At 42.7% G+C, this 19,320-nt stretch overlaps 2 protein-coding genes across 4 annotated transcripts in view; one reads left to right on the top strand and one right to left on the bottom strand.

The window, feature by feature from the left end:
* Positions 1 to 7,769: 7,769 nt before the first annotated feature.
* On the top strand, positions 7,770 to 19,017 carry scyl1 (SCY1-like, kinase-like 1). 2 transcript variants are annotated; one of them, XM_037262925.1, is made up of 18 exons: positions 7,770 to 7,967; positions 8,763 to 8,903; positions 9,600 to 9,707; positions 9,791 to 10,017; positions 10,148 to 10,238; positions 12,404 to 12,559; positions 12,751 to 12,909; positions 13,269 to 13,376; positions 13,995 to 14,108; positions 14,185 to 14,340; positions 14,929 to 15,117; positions 15,211 to 15,286; positions 16,075 to 16,269; positions 16,481 to 16,632; positions 16,755 to 16,844; positions 16,932 to 17,231; positions 17,586 to 17,664; positions 17,870 to 19,017. In XM_037262925.1, exons 1-18 carry the CDS (start codon positions 7,860 to 7,862, stop codon positions 17,992 to 17,994), a joined length of 2,574 nt encoding a protein of 857 aa, XP_037118820.1. In that variant the 5' UTR covers positions 7,770 to 7,859; the 3' UTR covers positions 17,995 to 19,017. The 2 variants fall into 2 exon arrangements, with proteins under 2 accessions (XP_037118820.1, XP_037118819.1); XM_037262924.1 differs by having other exon boundaries at positions 17,867 to 19,017.
* A 36-nt stretch (positions 19,018 to 19,053) lies between these two features.
* LOC119129604 (phospholipase A and acyltransferase 3-like) overlaps positions 19,054 to 19,320 on the bottom strand; it is a 3,349-nt gene continuing 3,082 nt past the window's right edge. For both annotated transcript variants that reach the window (XM_037262926.1, XM_037262927.1), the window contains exon 5: positions 19,054 to 19,320. This exon is cut by the window's right edge and continues 324 nt beyond it. The gene's annotated coding sequence lies outside the window, so the exon portion shown is untranslated.

The raw sequence follows: 19,320 nt of genomic DNA, 5'->3' as shown, positions 1-19,320 counted from the left end.
TTTGACAGCATTTGATTTAATGGTCATTCAAAACTGGAGGACATTTCAGGTGCCATTGTTTTAATGACCAGTAATAAAACATGATTTGATTTGTCCAGCTCAAACATCAGTTGTGCCTATTTTATTCATATATTTTGTTGTTGTTTGTTACAACCAGATGATACCTGAAAAACTTCAAAAATATTACTGAATGACAACTAAAATAATGCAGACCAAATCGTTTGTTTAATAATTGTGTTTTAAAGATTATTTCACAGCCAAATAGTCTCCTTCATAAATACCTCTATTAACACAAGTAAATCCAAATGAGCCCTTTATTTTGCTTAGTTGTCACGTGAATGTGGATTGACTGCATCCTGTTCAACAGCCAACTCATTAATTCGTTCATTGTGATAGGACAGACCCGGGATGTGTTTGATCACTGCCCCAGGCCAGTGAATCATGATGAGGGAAGTGTAAATGAACGAGTTTTGCCCAGACATAACCGGCCTAGTGGAGAGAGTCGCCTGCAAATCTGCACGTCAGAGTTGGGGGGATGGACTACTGATAAACCATGTGCGTGAGAGACGTGACTGAAACCATGGAGTCACGCTCACGCTGCTCCCCCTGCTGGTCAACAAAGAAAACTGTTTGGCATGATATGTCATATTGGGTGATTTGACGTATGCTACTCGTTTAAGAAAAACACCACACGTTCCTGATATTTTGACGCAATGCCGTGTGTTTGCGTGTTGCTTGGATTCTTTTGATAAAACAATGCGAACGGTGTTTGACGTACGAATACACCTCAGAAGCTTTGTGACAAAGATTTATCATAGGAAAGCTCATAAAGAGAATGACATTGACAGCTCGGCATAGGTTGACGTATTAGGTAAATCAACTGCTTGGTATAACATTTTTCACGGAGTTCTCGACAGGGGTTTTTTCTGGACACGACCAACTGTATTTGGCATCTTGCTTGCTCCCTTCCCACGTCGCTGGTAATTTTCCATTCCGGTTCATTCTAGATGTTTCTAGAAATATGTGGTTTATTCCCATACATCATCCGTTTTAGAATTAGACACGTAGTCCCAGATTCATCAAGAAAGTATTGATGACTACTGCAGCTAAAATAACCGACCAGTGTGGGACTACAATTACGTGTCTACGACTGTGCGACAAACGTGCGTTATAATATTCACCAAAAAGCACAGGATAAATAGTTCATGGCTTTGGCACAAATAACATTTGATGAACTGGCTATTTGACATTGTTTCGACGACAAAGGCGTATCAACTGCAGTAAAAGAGAAGTAGACCCAGCGTCATGCGCGAAGCTTCAGCAATATTACTCCGCACGACCGTTGACTCTGACGTCAGCTGTTTTGGTTCAAATTTAAAATTGGTCCGAGAGGAGTCACTAGCTTTACAAACATAACTTTTTTTTACTTTAATTACTTAATTAATTACTGTAGTATAAAATTTAATTATTTAATTAATCATTAAACACACCCATCAACCCCTTTTTCATGCACCAAACACAGATGTACTTTAATCCTAACAATCTGCTTTGACAAATCTATTTATTTACTTAGCGTTTATTTATTCAAGAATTATGAACAGAACATGCATACAAACGTTTTGTTCGGCCTAAACAAGTATATGTTGCAATCGGAACTACTTTTTGTGTCGCATGAATACGTAGCCCTACCCGTGACCGAACCACTCGAAGCGTATATAAACACCGCCATTTTCTCTCCTGAGTCACATTGCTTCGAATCTTCATGCGCTTTCCTTGTGGCTGCTCAGGTGAAACCGTTCTTTGTGTCATTAGATTTTTATTTTTTGTGACATTCTTTTGTTAAAGAATGCGGAAAGTGGCTTAGAATTACGTAGATTGTAATGTAGAACTTCTGTTGTTCGGGCAGTAAATGAACGGTAGTTGGCATCTTGTCTCCGGTCTTTTATCAGTGTTTATTCGCCGTTTGATCAGACTTAACTTTAAAAATGGCTGTTTTTGCTCACCTTAAAACACAAGCTGGCCTTTGTCAATTTAGAGTACAATTGAACATTTTCGTAACTTAGCGGTTGTAAAGTTGGCGAAACTTTCACTTGGTGGCTGAATTACTGCCAAAGTTGCCTTTTTACTCGTTTTACCATAAACTGCTTATTTTTTTAAATGGTCTGAAGACTTATTACGGTCTCATTTTTGTAACCGTTGTTTTTGCAAAATGGCCGCCGTGACGTGAGACCTATGACTAGTTTCATTGGATGGTTGGAACCACGTGTGGTCCGCCTTCCGTTTACCGAAGTCAGTGGCGCAGATATATTTGACCCCCCCTTTTTTCCCCTTAAGTCTCACTACTCTTGATACCGACCAAGGACATTAGTTGGTTATTGAAAATGTGACCAAAGGTTGCTAGTTTTTTTACGATGTCCTTGTTTATTTGGATTATAGGCGTCGTCAGTGTATCAGCCAACAGACACTCGTTTGTGCTACTAACAGGCAATTTTTGAAGGCAAATGCCAAAATCTGATGAGTCATCCCACTGATGGGGAAAAAATGCGAGCCAGCATAATTTAAAAACCATGGTAGCCTGTACTTGTAGGTACTGTAACAAGCCATGTAAAATACTTTTTTTTTTTTTTTTTTTGATGAGTCAATGATTTTCAAAAGTCATATTTTTGTTTTTTTGCCACATCAGTACCGAAAATGTTGAGTTGCTTGAATGAAGCACTGTTTTGAGACAAAGGATTTTTTTTTTTTTTTTTGAAAACGCAGAAATTAAGTTGCAAGCTCAGTTGCTCAATATTGAAGATTTTTTTTTTTACTTTTTTGGCCCGATGGACTGAGTTTATTTGGAGGAATGAACTTAGTTGTTGAGAGGAAAATGGACTTAGTTGTTGCGAGGAAGAATGGACTTAGCCTTTAGAAGATCGTGGGATCAGCAACGAGTGAGGCCGACGCGGGGATGACGAAGCGGGAGCGTGTTGGGACCAGAGGGCGAACCAGGCAGGACAGGACCAGTGCGCATGTTCCGACCAGAGGGCGAACCAGGCAGAGCAGGACCAGAGGGCGAACCAGGCAGAGCAGGACCAGAGCGCGTGTTGGGACCAGAGAGTGCTGAGGGCGATCAGAGGGGTCCAAAAGAGCAGACAGCAGCAGCCACCAGATGGAGCCAGTGACAGGGTAGCGTCGTCAAAGGTTCATCATTGAAGCGGTTCAGCTGATCCAGAGCAAGCCAGCCAGCCAAGCGGGTTGAACAGGGCCCAAACATCTTCATGCTACGGGTTAATCACAAAGGCGTTGGTTTGTATGATGGTAGCGGTATCTGTAACAGGCCCTATTTAATGCACACAAAACTTTCTATAGGACCATTGTCTCGTACAGCTTTCTCTTCCCTTTTCCAGGCTATCTATAAAGTGTTGCGTACCTTGATCATCAATCCTGTTGCGTGCTGACTCGGCATGGTGGTGTCCACTGGGACGAGTGCCTTGGTAGTGTGGTGGCGAGAGCAGCGCCTTATTGGAATTCTCTACTCCCTGCGATCACAAGTAGTTCCCCCAGCCAGCGGGAGAGGCAGTCCTTTGTTCGCTAGCCCTACTTGAAGTTTGTCTAATTGGGTATCTTGTACACGTTTTTGCATGGGGAGGGGAGGGGGGTGTTAACCAGTCTCTTCCCAGACTTCACAGCTTTCAAGTTTCCCATCGCAATGGCTTGAATACGAATCAACTCGGTGTGCCAACCACACGTCATTCAAGTGGACAGTTTTCCTCGCAGGATAGCACCCTCTAAAGTAGTCAACCTGGTGTAGCCAGAGCACATTTGGAATGTGGTAACAGTCTCTTTACTAAGTCATTGCAATTCTGTACAGGCATGCTGCTGTGGGTTGGGTATGGGGCTGTGTCTTTGTTACTTTTGCAGATAAGTTTTACCAGCCCTTCGGTAAGCTACAGCCAAGCCTACGTCTCCACACATCTAAGAATAAGGTGGAAATTCTTCGCATTCACAACTGCGGTATTTAATTACTGTAGGAGAAATCTTTATTATACGTCACAATTTGTAGCTTGCACTGCTGTGTATTTGGGTGGGGTCCTGTGGGGGAGGCCTTTTCCTTTGCATTTTTCAGTGTGCCGTGTCCTGTGCGCTTTTCCAATACCCGCGACCGCCTGGAAGTCTCCTAACTCATTGTATGTACACGTTCCTTGCGCTTCGAGCATCACGTAAGGCCATTAAATGTATCCATTTTTAACTTTCATTGTCTGGTAAAATTCCTCCATTGCAATTCCTTTGCAATTAGTTGACATCCTTTGTATTGATAATACAATGAGTGAACTATTTGTAAAGGATTCTTTTCTACCTGCATAATAAATGCATAGCTTGTTGCGATTGAATACAGTATTGGTATGCATTTGTTCTTTGGGGGGCTTTTGTGGGGGAGCTCTTTTTGTGCTTTTCAGGTATTTAAGCTTGGAGCTTTGTAGCGCATGGATGTGACCAGGGCTTGAGTGCTCCCTTTCAAAGTGGAAATTGAAGGCAGATAAGTGAATTCCATCAAATATTGATGTTGGAAATCAGCTAAATTCCTAAAACCCGCTGATGGGTTCTGTATGGGCGCGGCCGCCCTCCTCTCAAAAGCAACTTGCTATACGTAACTTGATACATAGCATTGCTTTGTCGTCTTGTGCTGAGATACAGACACATTTGATGGGCCTTGATTGTCATATCTGCAGTAAAGCATTCGGGTAAGGATAACAATAGTCAGTTCTACGATTTATTTATTCTATATGGGACTTGTGAGGGTTGTAGGGGTTGTTTTGTCCGTCTCTCTAATTCTACAGAGCAGTCAACAAAGGAGGAATGCGTACTCTCCCTTGACAACGCAAGATTCTTGCTGACCTATGAAATCAACCGTCACATTGTCAGGTTTTAATGTAGTCTCATTCAGTCCTCAGCTACATGCCCTTGCGCAACGGTGCAAGTGGCAAGTCTCTATGCCTTGAAATAGAAATGTCAGCCATCACGCAACTGTGTGAAGTAGAACATTGTGTAGCTGAGAAAAGCTGTGCATTGTGCAGCTTGAACTAGATTTGAATGCAACGCAAATGTGTTGCACGTAAATTAGCGCTGGTTATGGTTGTTCGTGTCCTGCACTTCTCTTTACAGAGCTCAGGTTGTGACACTCGTGCAGAAAAGATGTCATCTAACCAGGAGACTAGTAAGATGTTGACTTTGTTTGTCCAAACAGTTGTAGACAAAGACATCTTGGAACTGGCTTTATGTTAACCTCAAATGAATAACAATGCTTTACTAGAGAATTCCTCTTTGGCCAATGGGCACCCTTGCTTCGCATCTTAAAACTTAAGATGAGTAGAAATTTTGAGTTTTCTGTGCTGGGTGTTGTGTAGATCACTCTGTTTCAGATTGTTTTCGTCTGTCCACTCCGACCTCGCCCGCCCGCCTCTGAATGCAAAGTCATCTGTGGAAGCTGTCGACGAATGTGTAGCCCCTGAATGACATATCAACCCTTTGTGCGCTTGAGCTTAAAGCCGACATCCTTCGCAGAAGCCCTGCTCTTTCTCTTCGTGTGTGTGTGCTTCTTTCCGTTTGGTTTCTCAGGTCAAATTTCCAAACAAATTTTCTATTTTGCACCTGGGATGGGCTAGCCTGTGATGGAACGGAGAATCCAGTCACTTAGATCAACAGCTGCAAGTTTGTTCCCCCCCCCCACCCCCCCTAATGCGCATCACTTGTATGTTGAAAGTTAAGTAATTTCAATTCTCAATCTCCATGCTATGGCTTTAAAGTGTAACTACCTTTGCTGCATGTACATCAGCGCTGCATAACCTGTTTGTACTTTGTGCGTAATGTTTAGTTACAATGCCAAGCTTTGGGAGTTTGTGGGGTGGGCACAACAATCTTGTCTTTTCAGGATGTTTTTCAGCATTAATCACTCAAGGCTCACATCTTAAACCTCTGCGCCAAGCCGTCGGATGCCTTGATTCTGCCTTCCTAGTTTTGAAATTGTGCTTCACTGCGGAAGAGTAGCTGGCCATTAATGTGGTTTCGCCTGGTGGTGGTAAATGAAAACCTTACATTGGTATGTTTTGGGGTGTATATATGGGAGGGGAGGGGGTGGGGAGCCTCAAATTGTCTGTTTTTCCCCCCCTTACAACAGCTTTGACAGTTCGTTCGACCAGGAGTGTCCTGTCCAGTATCGTTCATGAGGGGAAAATGGGCTTTGCGTACCACCTGAGATGCTGGTATCACATTTAATGAAGGGATCCTCTTGAATCGCCCCACCATACATTATAGTTGCGGGAAATGCTGGGGTGCGGGGGCAACCAGTTGTCTTCTAGTTTCAGCTTCGTGTCCAGACATAACCCATGCGGTGACGAGATCACATAGCGGCCAGGTCGTCATGGGTTTTCTTTTCCTGGAGGAACAAGCTCCTTGCTTTGTTCCTCCAGGTTTTGCTTTTGCCCACAATACAGTAAGAACAAAAAGCAAAAGACTCCGGTGGTGGCACTCCTGACTTTGTCGGGACGGGGTTCAATTCCCTGCGGTGTCTTGCTTTTATCAGTGTACTGTGGGTAAATAAAATCTCTATAGATTCATTACATACCACGATTGAAGTACGCAGCTGTCGGGGATCTTGCATGAGGCTTGTGTACAGGTCAATTATATCAACCCACACATGATTTAAGATGTCTACATTGCACTTGTCTTGGCAAATATGTATCATATGTATATGACCATGCACTCCAGGATATCTTATTGCTAATGAAACTGATGTATGATTTAAAAGGTTGCAGAGCTTCTGACTATCATGAAACGTGCGCCGGAAATGATGGTAATAACTGGATGACTGTGCTATGTCTGATATGGCCATTTAAATGATTGGTTATATTGCAGAAACGTGTTTGAAACCAGATGACCATTGGAGAGAATGCAGCCTCTTCTGCTGGCAGTCTATCCTACTGGCATGACCTTCCCTTCAATGTTAGGAAAGCGTCATTGTCCATTTTTAAAACATTTGAAAACTTATACTCATTTGAATACTTGAATATTTAACTCTTGGGCTTTTGACTGGCAATATTTTTGTTTTTAAATTTACAATTTTCAGTGTCTGTCTCATATGTGAAGTGCTTTGAAATGCACTACAAATAAAATATAGAATAACAATCACACTGCAATGATGTAATGTGTTTTTATTCATATCAGAATAAACCAAATGCCTACTGGTTGGTGAAGTACAGCTTAAGGTGAATGACATTTCTACTTGGTCCTTGATAGCATGTACTAAAAGTGTTCAAGGACATGTAAAATAAGCTGTCTAATAAAATTAATTTTAGCAAGTCAGATCTGATCTATTTAACCATCAAGAACTTAGAGTAGTGGTCAAGTACCTCAAGTTTTTTTTCTTTCCCTGTTCAAATTTGCCATTGCTCTGGGAATAAGCAAAATATACATAGCTGGTCATTACAATAATCTTACCATAGTGTCTGCTGTATATGAACAAGTGTTTTTTAATAAATGATACCTGTAGAAATCACACATGGACATGGAGAAAACCCAAACTTCACACAGGAAGACTGGCGCTGGAATCGAACCCTACACCTCTGAACTCCGTGAAGCGGGCGTGCTAACCAGAGGGCAAAAAAAAAAAAAAAAAATAGGCAAGTCTCAAAAATACATTTTACAGACAATGTGCCCTTAGCACAATTTAATGTTAAGTGCGGAAATGTGCATTAAACGGAACACTTTAAGTTGTTTCGTGTTTTCCCGGAAGTATATCCACCAGTTCCGGTTGCAAGCGAGCTGTTTTCATACTTGGTAGCCAGTATGTTTGTTGATGAGGTGTGAAGTGGAAAGAGGAGATGTGGTCCTTTTTTGCCAGGGATCCCGTCAAAGACTTTGCTTATGAAATTCTTCCAGACAGCCAAGAGAAGTCTGGAATATGGTCGTTACATCGGGGCAAGCGAAAGGTAAAAATTTACAAACCTCTACCGATCCTGAGGCAACTTGGCTAGTTTCGGCCTATTGAAGCACACTAAAAATCACAGCTCTAATTTGTTATTTGCATTTACCTTTAAACGATACATAATGTCTCGCTATTTCTTTTGGTCTTCTCTGAATTTTGTTTTAAATGACGCCTCATCTTTGCTCTCAACAGCTTATTCCGGTCACGCAATTGTCGCCACGTCACCCAGTGTTAGCTGGATCAAAAGCCGCAATAGTCAGATTTAAATGGCTCCATTTTTCAATTATGTTTGTGGTGGTTTTTTTTGGGATGCGTGTAAGTGTATTGATCCTAGGCAAGCCAAACTACCACACAATCTTCAAGCTGGGCAGTACGTGATATCAGTGTCCAATTGTTATCGTCGCCGATCACTTTACATCATAATGATAACTGACAATAGAATTAAATATAAACTATGCACATCAAGCTGTAAAGGTTTTGAGCTTTTTAAGTGTTAAAACGACCTTAAAACAGTATATGCTGTACACGTGAACTCACTATAAACTGGTTAATGTCCAACTGTTCAAACCTTCTGTACTTAGGCTGATGAATAGTCAAATACCCGCCCTTTAAACAACCAGCGTTCAGACAAATAAATAGAAATATGTACTGTAATTCTAGTGATCAACGTATTAAGTTATGGTTCATATATTTGATAATTATATTATTGGAAAACATTTTTAATGTTTTAATGAGTAGTTAACTAAAAAAAGTGCAATTTAAATCCAATGCATCATCATCAATTTCACACTTTCGTCAGTCCAATGCAGAGCCAGTGTCGGTGTTCGTGCACGAGGTGGCTCAGGGGTCGGAGCAGCAGACTCAGCTGGCAAAGGCAGCCTTCAAGCGGATGAAGACCCTTCGCCACCCCAACATCCTGGCCTATGTTGATGGCTTGGAGGTACGTATACCTCATTATGAGGGTCAGTTGTGCAAACATGCGTTGATAACTGGGTGAGCCGTCATGTGAACTTGTGCGTCCACTGTGTCAAATGTTCCATCTATCCCTCATTCGGGCTGTGTCTTTTTTTAAAACCTTGATTTGAGTTTAATTTGTTATGTGGCCAAGCTCATTTTCAAGTAAATAGTTTGACAAGCAATCAAGCCAAATTCCAGTGTCATGGCAACACATACGATAACAATAAAAAAAAAAAAAAAAAAATCCAATATTAAATGATGCATAAGGTTACTGGTGTGAACGTGCTTGTATCAAATAGAACCTTCAATAATTACCACTACTCGCACGATACTTGAATTGCTTCACAATCAAGTGTTGATTTGGCCTTCATTGAAGTGTGAACAGCTGAATAGTGAATACACAGCTCAAATAATAGAAAAGGATGTTGTACCAAATGCATAAAAAGAAGACAGAAAGACTTTGTATTTTCATGCGTGTCCAAAGGATCTGGAGAGTTGTTGGGCTTTAATTGTATCATGCAGCGGCAGCCACCAACACTACCAATCAGTGTTTTTATCAGTTTAATATGAAAACCGCACCAGAGCAGGTTTCATTAAAGAAGCCCTTCACGGTTTACAACCATCCATGAGCTTTCTGTCCGAGTGTGTTCCAATTTGTCTTGTGCTAAATTCATTCCAGACAGAGAAGAGCTTGTACCTGGTAACTGAACCGGTGACTCCTCTGGCCGTTCATCTAAAGGGTGTTCCAAGTGAACTGGAGGTCTCCTGGGGCCTACATCAGATAATAGTAAGTCACTAAAATGTTCTTAGGTTATTTTGGTTGAGCACCCTCTAACTTGTACTCCGCTTGTTGGTTTGTTTTTCCGTCAGAAAGCTCTGAGTTTCCTAATCAATGATTGTCACTTGCTCCATAACAACTTGGGCTTGTGGGCCATCTTTGTTGATCGAGCTGGCGAGTGGAAGCTGGGGGCCCTCGACCATGTTTCCCCGGAACAAGGTGATCCAAACGGGGCCTCGCTCCCTGACCCAAAGTCTATTTACCCAGATATGGAGAAGTATGACCCGCCAGAGATGCCCAGTTGCAGTGGGGAAAAATGGTGAGAAATTCTAGGAGACAGCATGTTTGTTGGTCTTGTTAGAGATAGCATCATGACGGCAAAAGACAAAGAATGTCACAAATAGATGGCCATCCGCTTGTCTAAAATAAAATTTCTACAAAAATTGCAGGGCAGGGGAAGTGTGGCGATTAGGCTGTCTTATCTGGGAAGTGTTCAATGGGCCACTTTCCCGCACGTCTTCACTTCGTTCACTTGGGAAGGTGAGTCACTTCAACACTGTTCTTCTTTCCCTTTTCACTATTAATCTTCAGTATTATTCTGCACTCTCAAATACTATATTTTGGTTTTGAGCTTTTTAATATTTCTGTCACGTTGTACTTGATATTTCAGATATTCTACATACCGTAATTTTCGGACTATAAGTCGCACCGGAGTATAAGTCGCACCAGCCATAAAATGCCCAAAAAAGTGAAAAAAAACATATATAAGTCGCTCCGGAGTATAAGTCGCATTTTGGGGGGCAATTTATTCGACAAAATCCAACACCAAGAACAGTCATGAACGAGCAACAACAGGCTAAACGATAGCTATGCTAACGTGACATAAACACAAACTAAGAGCTGAGAACGGCCCTGACGTAAAATTCAGAGTTATTCAAAAAACTATTACATAAATAACACGTTAATAAAACCATCTGCGTCACTCCAATTCATTAAATCCATCAATCGTCCTTTGTCAACAATGCGTGCGCGCCGCTGACGGCTCTTGCACTTAAAAATATTCCACAGGCCCATATAACGATATATAAATTATATATCAAATAACTATTATATAAGCAATAATGTTATCAAACCATCTGTGCACTCTAAATCATTAAATCCATCGATCAAATTCCTCGTCCTTTGTCAACATCGCCGCGCGTGCGCCCTGACGTCAGCCTCGTCGTTATTCCACAGATCTACTATATATAGATAATATATATTGTAGCGTTAACAAAGTTCAAGGAAAGACGTGGGTTTGGTAAACGGCTCTTTATTTAACAAAACAAACTTACAGGCGTGTGGCGGCGTGGACGTCCAGCCACGAAAGGGGACGAGAGCTCCATACGATAGGACCGGGCGTGCGTAGAAGCCATGACCGAGATCCATGCACCGTCCTCGGACAGCCACCCGGCTGAGCGCCGGCCCTCGACTTCCATCCACGGAGCTGAAAGGCAGCTCGGTAGAGTAGGACCGGGCGTGCGTAAAAGCATTGTCCGAGCACCATCCACCGTCCCTGGACAGCCACCCGGCCGAGCGCCGGCGCCCGACTTCAATCCACGAAAGTGAAAGAAAGCTGGACGAGTCGATCTTTGTCCTTTATGTAAACAACCGTCGCGCTGCTGACGCGCGACCGCGACGTCGCGTCGCGCTGCTGACGTCAGCAGCGCGACGTCGCGCGTCACTCGTCCAGCTTTCTTTCACTTTCGTGGATTGAAGTCGGGCGCCGGCGCTCGGCCGGGTGGCTGTCCAGGGACGGTGGATGGTGCTCGGACAATGCTTTTACGCACGCCCGGTCCTACTCTACCGAGCTGCCTTTCAGCTCCGTGGATGGAAGTCGAGGGCCGGCGCTCAGCCGGGTGGCTGTCCGAGGACGGTGCATGGATCTCGGTCATGGCTTCTACGCACGCCCGGTCCTATCGTATGGAGCTCTCGTCCCCTTTCGTGGCTGGACGTCCACGCCGCCACACGCCTGTAAGTTTGTTTTGTTAAATAAAGAGCCGTTTACCAAACCCACGTCTTTCCTTGAACTTTGTTAACGCTACAATATAGTTATATAGTAAATCTGTGGAATAACGACGAGGCTGGCGTCAGGGCGCACGCGCGGCGATGTTGACAAAGGACGAGGAATTTGATCGATGGATTTAATGATTTAGAGTGCACAGATGGTTTGATAACATTATTGCTTATATAATAGTTATTTGATATATAATTTATATATCGTTATATGGGCCTGTGGAATATTTTTAAGTGCAAAAGCCGTCAGCGGCGCGCACGCATTGTTGACAAAGGACGATTGATGGATTTAATGAATTGGAGTGACGCAGATGGTTTCGCGCTGCTGTCGTCACTTGAAATTCAAATTACAGTAATCCCTTGCTACATTGCGGTTCGTTTATCGCGGATTCATTTTTTTTTTTTTGAAATTTTTTTTTTGAAATTTTTTGAAAAAAAAAAACACATATAAGTCGCTCCTGAGTATAAGTCGCCCCCCCACCCAAACTATGAAAAAAACCGCGACTTATAGTCCGAAAATTACGGTAGTTGAAAAAGAATAATAATGAAGAGTTAATTTTCATTTCCTTTATGTCGCTGCAAATTTGATAGTGAATTGCTTTGTAATGAGTGTGCTTCAGTTTGCCGGATGGTCATTTCTGCACTCACAGATCCCCAAAGCTCTGGTTCCTCACTTCTGCGAGCTGGTGGGTGCCAACCCGCGAGCTCGGCCCAATCCAGCCCGTTTCCTGCAAAACTGCCGAAGCCCCGGAGGGTTCCTCAGTAACAGCTTTGTGGAGAGCAACCTCTTCCTAGAAGAGATCCAGGTCTACCTTCTCGCATAAAAATACATACATTCATGTAGAACAGTGATTTGTTGTGACATCAATTTTTATGTATTTGCGCCATGAGTTGGGGATGTCGTAAGACATAAGGTGCCAGCTCCACAAATTCACAGATTAAGGCTTTCTGTCATCATTCAACTTTTGGGGTAACATCCGATGTAACGCTTTCTCAGATTAAGGAGCCAGGGGAGAAGCAGCAATTTTTCCAGGACCTGAGTGAGAACCTGGACTCTTTCCCAGAGGACTTCTGTAAACACAAGGTCCTGCCTCAACTGCTCACCGCCTTCGAGTTTGGAAATGCAGGCGCTGTCGTCCTCACACCGCTTTTCAAGGTCAGTCGTCTTCTGAAGACCTGTCAATACTTGAGTCGCTGTTAGTGGCGTCCTCTGAAATCGATTGTGGGCATCCCAGGTGTTCCCGGTATGTGTCTGTAATTACCTTTTACAATGCCAAATGCCAAATATGTATGTAGATTACTTTGCTACAACACACAACTTCCAGTGTGTTGAAAGTTATGATCAAAATTACCACCAATTGTGCTTTCTGCAGCCATGATAATAAATGACAGTGCTCTACCAGTATGAAATGTCATACAAGGCATTTCCAAACTGGCAGTCTTGAATGATTGATGTTTAGAACTCATTTGGAAGGGACATTTGAGCTCAGGTGTCCTCCAAAAAATGTCCACCAGGTGGGGAAGTTCCTATCTGCTGAAGAATACCAACAGAAGATCATCCCGGTCATCGTAAAGATGTTTTCCTCAACAGACCGAGCCATGAGAATACGACTGCTCCAGCAGGTACACGTTTACAATGCTAACATCTCTCCTTCTTGGAGAACTGACAATTGAGTTTCACGGGCTAGTAGTCTTTAATTTATTAGAATCAGGGCACGACCGATTAATTGGTCAGCTGGTTTGTATCGGACAGTTTGGGCCCAATTCAAAATAATTAGACACTTCTGCTACACTTACGTTTGAAAAGTAAACAATCAGTTGTAGCGTCCATTGACAAATAGAGAGACTGAGACTCAGTTCTACTGACCAATTTAGATCCACTTTAACTCGCAGTTCTAGGCACGCATCAGTGGTCCGTGCTGCTTCTCCCCCCTCATTCTCAGTCCCACCAGCCATCTATGCTGCCACACCAATGCAGACTTTCCAACAGTGCTGGCACATCTGCTGAACAAAACGGGGCGGTGAAAAATGCTGCCCATCGAGGGCACCTAAAACACGAACGCCCCGTGGCAGCAGTGGCATTCAGTACTGCCATGCGCATGCTGCCGAGAAGGCGCAACTATTAAGCGCAGATCTCGCTCGCCATTTTGGAGGGAAGCTATATATTACAACATAGTAGATTCTGTTTGTACTGAAAAGCTAAGTGCCACGCTCCATTTTTGTTCTCCTCTCTGCCTCTAGATGGAGCAGTTCATTCAGTATCTCAATGAAGCAGCGGTGAATTCCCAGATTTTCCCTCACGTCGTTCACGGCTTTACTGACACCAACCCTGCCATCAGAGAGCAGACGGTTAAGGTATATGTTCACTCCAAATGTAAACAAATGTTTACTCTAAGGTAAACTCACTTATGTCTCCCTACCCTCTGCTCAGTCTATGTTGCTGCTGGCCCCCAAACTAAATGAGAGCAATTTGAACCAAGAGCTCATGCGCCACTTTGCCAGGCTGCAAGCCAGGGATGAGCAGGGCCCGATCCGATGCAACACCACAGTTTGCCTGGGAAAGATCGCCTCCTACCTCAATGCGGGGGTAAGCAAAATAAGAAGGAATGCAAAACAGTAGAACAAAGAACATTTGGACATCAACAAGTTTGGCAGTCCAACAAATTATATCTCATGGTGAAGTCTTGAATTGAAAAATAATCAAGAATCTGAATAAAAACAGGGCTGGGTGAGACGCAGCTGATCTTTTTTTTTTTTCCTTTCCTAAATATTTTTCCATCCACCTGTTCTTTGTGTACATGTCTATGAGGTAAAACTTGCCACACACTTGAAAGGTTTTTGCATCTTGTTTTTGCACTTGTGATACGATTAATTAGACTTTTTTTTTTTAACTTAAAACAATACCCTTTGGTACTTCCAAGTTTAAGATAGTGAAGTGAAAAGTTTGAGCCTTGCATTTGAATTGAGCCCTCAATTTCAATTTTGTGGAAATGAATTTGTATTGTCATTGCTTCACACAATTATTTAGATAAGATGCACAAGTTCAAAAAGAAAATACCGTGTAGCAATATCATCAAGAGCATAAGCTATGTAGACTGGTTTACATCATGTTTTTTTCAGACACGTTCGAAACAGAAAAATAAATGCATGATAAACCTGATCCTTATCTTTGCAGACCCGACAGCGAATTCTGATTTCTGCCTTCTCACGAGCCACAAAAGACCCCTTTGCAGCGTCGCGTTCTGCTGGCGTGCTCGGCTTTGCTGCCACACACAACTATTACAGCCTATCTGAGGTCGCCGCCCGAATTTTGCCCACACTGTGCGCTATTACTGTCGACCCCGACAAGAGTGTCAGGGAGCAGGTACTCTCACTTTTAAGCGCACGCATTTGTGGCTTCATCCCCAATGCAGTCTCTTCAGTTGTTTGACTTTCTTCAACTTTGATATACTGTCAGGCTTTCAAAGCAATCAAAAGTTTTATCACCAAGCTGGAAACCGTGTCAGAAGATCCCACCAAACTGGCTGAGATTGGTAAGAAACGCCATTTGTATTTTTATATTACTCAGATGCATTTGTATTTAACGATATAATCTCTTATTCTGATGCAATAATGTTCTCCACCAACTTTAAAATTAAACATGCATTGTTGTTGTACTAAAACCAATCTGCAATCATGTATTGCATCAACATGGATTGTTAATTCATCTTTGTCAATGCAACATATTTGATTCACCAGGTGTACCAAGTGTTATGGCCTGTGAATTTTATTTATTTTTCTTAGCAAGGAGAACTTCAACTTATTTGTTGTTGGCCGCCATGTTGATAATTGTGTTTGAGGTTGGTCAGCCTGATCCTGCTGAGGTGATAATTCAGGAATGGTTGTGTCCTCCCTCCATGAGGCTAAAGTTTCACAGATAAGGATAATTGGTGCATGGTTTGATGTCCTTCAGCTGGACTGCCAAAAAGAAGTTGTCTTAATTGGTGCATGATTTGATGTCCTTTAAAGCGGCACAGAAACAGAAGAGCTCAATGGATTGCACATCCTGACCCTAACTAGGAAGCAAACTTGTCTCTCCAACAAGATGCCATTTTGACATTTTGGGTTAGTGTTTGCACCTGATGCTCTTCGGCTCCAAAGTCCAAGTCCTTACAGATCAACTAACTACCGCTGCCCCAGAAATTCTAAGGATTCAGTCACAGTTGCAATAATGAAATTGCCTCATTCAGAGTAATTCAGAATATGTTTGTGAATAATGACTTTGTTACATTTTTAAAAACAGAAAAACGATAATGAATCGACAATTCGTTGTGTTTAATAGAAAAAGATGTTGGGTCGTGTGCTCAGCCACCCGGCACTGCATCCGGCTGGACCGGCTGGGCTGTGACTGGCATGACCTCACTGACATCCAAATTGATACGCAACGCACCGGGCACAGTGGGAGGAGCGGCGGCTGAGAGCAGCAGCCTTTCAAACGCCACCAGCGTGATTCCTGGCACCACAGATGGAACCACTGGTGAGGCGCAGATGAGAAGGAAACATATCTGTACTAATGTCCGTGATAGAGGTCAAGCCCTGCCTTTGGGACTACGGAAGAAAACTAGCTTTGTAGCTATGATCCGGCATAGTTAAATTATTTTTGTACTGATGTTCATTATTGTGCATTGTCCCTATTCAGACAGACAGATAGACATTTTATGTTTTTCTCTCATCTCTCCTCAACTTAGGTTCTGTAGAGAAAGGTCCACGCACCTCCCAGACTCACAGCATTTCTGCTTCAAACCCCGTGGACAGAGCACAGACTCTTGAAGCGATTGAAAATGATGAGGAGCCAGGAGAGCGCTGGGATGATGAGGAGGAGGATTGGGGTAGTTTGGAGGTAGGGTTTATTTTAAATATGTGTCGTCTGTTCTCGCATTCTATACTAGGAATGTGGATCCTCCGAATTCTAATGTTGTTGACCCTTGTGACATGCCCCCCCAAAAAAAAAAAAAAAAACAGGATTCAGAGAAAGGTCGAACTGAAAAGGAGGATTGGACTACTGACTGGTCAGGAATGACGTCATCCAAAAAGAACAGCGGTGAACAAGAAGTAGGTATCCTTTTAGTTTGCCATCTTTATCACAGAGTTTCAGACTCACTCGCTGATACTTGGACCACCGTGATGCCACGCTTGTAGGCGGGCAGGTCATCAACCACCATGGCGGTGAAAAAGCAGAGCTCGGACTGGAGCAGCTCAGGCTGGGACGCCGATGACAGCTGGTCCAATGACAAAGAGGGTCCGGGTCTGAGTTCTGCTGGCGAGGAGGGATGGGGCAACGAATGGGCTGAGGAGGAGACGGACATTGTCGGTGCCGCCCTGCCCGAGGGGGTCCGCTTGGCCAGCGAGTACAACTGGGATAGCGGCAGCATGAGCAAAGGAAGCAGTCAGAACGACCTATTTGCAGGCGTGGCACAGAGAAACACGTCAGGCCCCATGGTAAGCGTGTAGAAATGCGTAAAATGGGCTATTATATTCTGAATGAATCAAATGGGTTACATACAGTGTTGCCCTGCGATACCACACTGGGCACTAAAAGCAATTGTCTCAAATCATCTAATGGATATGACAATCTGTTTTCCCTATTTCTCCGGCTTCAATGTCCTCTTCATATTGTTTTACATTAGATTATTTGACGATTCCAAGTTGTCCTTAGTTGTGAGTGTGAATTGCAGTTTGTCTACCCTGAGATGCGTTGGACCAGTTATGGAAATTTAAATAAGATTGCCTTTTTGCTCAAGATAAATGAACAATTTACTAAATTTGGTTATTGTGTTGTTTTCTTGCTTTCAGCCTGGAGGTGGCTGGGGTACAGACACAACGGGAGACTGGGGCACTGAAGAAAGTTGGGAAGCGTTAGATGGAAATCAAGGTGAGACCTGAAGTGTGTGTTTTGTTTTTACAGTCTCATTTAACGGAGGAATGTCTTTGGATTTTTTGTAGTCGAAGCTAAGCAGAAGATAGTCGAATAGTAAATTTATGTCAATCGAGGGGTTGAACCTTCCTTGATGTTCGTTAACATAAGCTTGCATCGCTTCCTGTGTTTCGTACAAATGAGTCTGTGTATCACCCAGCAGGTCTGAGCAAAGCTGAGCTGTCCAAGAAGAAACGAGAGGAGAGGAGGAAAGATCTGGAAGCCAAACGGGCGGAGCGCAAAGCTGCAAAAGGTCCCCTCAAACTGGGTGCTCGTAAACTAGACTGATGAGCCGATTAACGAGAGGTACAACCATGACCGACATTGACTGAAAAAGGGCCGCAAGATGGAGGCTCCACATTCCTACTTTAGAGTCAATAAGAGTGAAAACTCTTCTTGGAACTGTTGCTCACTTGCACAACAAAGCTTTGGATGATCTGATGGTCATCACAGAAACTTGAGTTGGTGGTTGACAATGGAGCAATCACCACTTTGTTGTGCATTGTATTTTTGTGGATGGATGAATGGAAAAGACGCCAAAGGCAAAAGGAGTTGATGACACAATATTTCCTTTTGGTCACAGTTGTAAAGTAAATGTATATAAAATGGAACATCCTGTCTTAAAATGACATTTTTTTTCCATATAGTAAAGATATTGAATATATGTAAAGGAGTTTCAAAATTTCTAGTAAGCTCACAAACACACTGTAGTTCCAGGCTTCATTCAGTCTGTGCATGCACTTTGGGAGGCTGATCAATAACTTTCATGACCTGGACCACTTGAATCAAAACCATTCGAGTGGTTAAGTACAATAACACCAGTTAGAGGTGTGCTGCTCATTAGGTTGCTTACATGCTGCAGCAGCACTAGCATACAAACAGGTTGCAAATGCTTTCATTAGTTTGGCTTACATTTGCCATGAAGGTTTAATGGTGCAATGGACATATCTCTCAAATTAGCCAATTGCCCATTCCAGCAGGGTTTTCTTTTCTTTTTTTTTAAACCACTGCTGACGGTGGCTCTGAGCAAACGAAATTCACTTCTGTCTTTCACAAGTGTTTTTGTGTGCCTTCATTTACTTTGCTGGACAAAACTGTTGGCTTGCATCCCAGTTTTGAATGACATGTGGCCTATTTTATCTGTAAAAAACATACAGGGTTTAGCTTCAGGATGATATTGCTGCCAGGTCCATTAATGTTGGATATAAGGAGTTGTGCCACATTAGCAAACAAAAACCGATACAGAACTTTAAAAAGTTAATTCAAATCATGTAGCATGTGATTGGTTCTGAAATAAACATATAACTGCCTCAGTGTTCTTGTCTGGACAAAATACAAGTGAACTAGTAAATTTAGAAAATTTATTTCACCAGATTTAGACACTTGGAACTGTATACATACAAATCATGGATCTGAGAAAAAAAAATATTCCAAAACGAGTTACAGATAAATGTTACAAATTCTTATCAAACTAAACACAAAACTAATAATCTCTCTATTTATTGCAAAAACACTCTCATTCACAAGGTGTGCAAATATAAGTGTGCTTTCTTTCCCATTGTTTTTTTTTTAGACTGGTTGGTTATACAGCAGGGGTTACCAACCTTTTTGAAA

Source organism: Syngnathus acus, chromosome 10 (assembly GCF_901709675.1).
Source record: "Syngnathus acus chromosome 10, fSynAcu1.2, whole genome shotgun sequence".
Classification (NCBI taxonomy): domain Eukaryota; kingdom Metazoa; phylum Chordata; class Actinopteri; order Syngnathiformes; family Syngnathidae; genus Syngnathus; species Syngnathus acus.
Note: the sequence above shows the minus strand (reverse complement) of the source record. Positions and strands in the feature narration are given on the sequence as shown.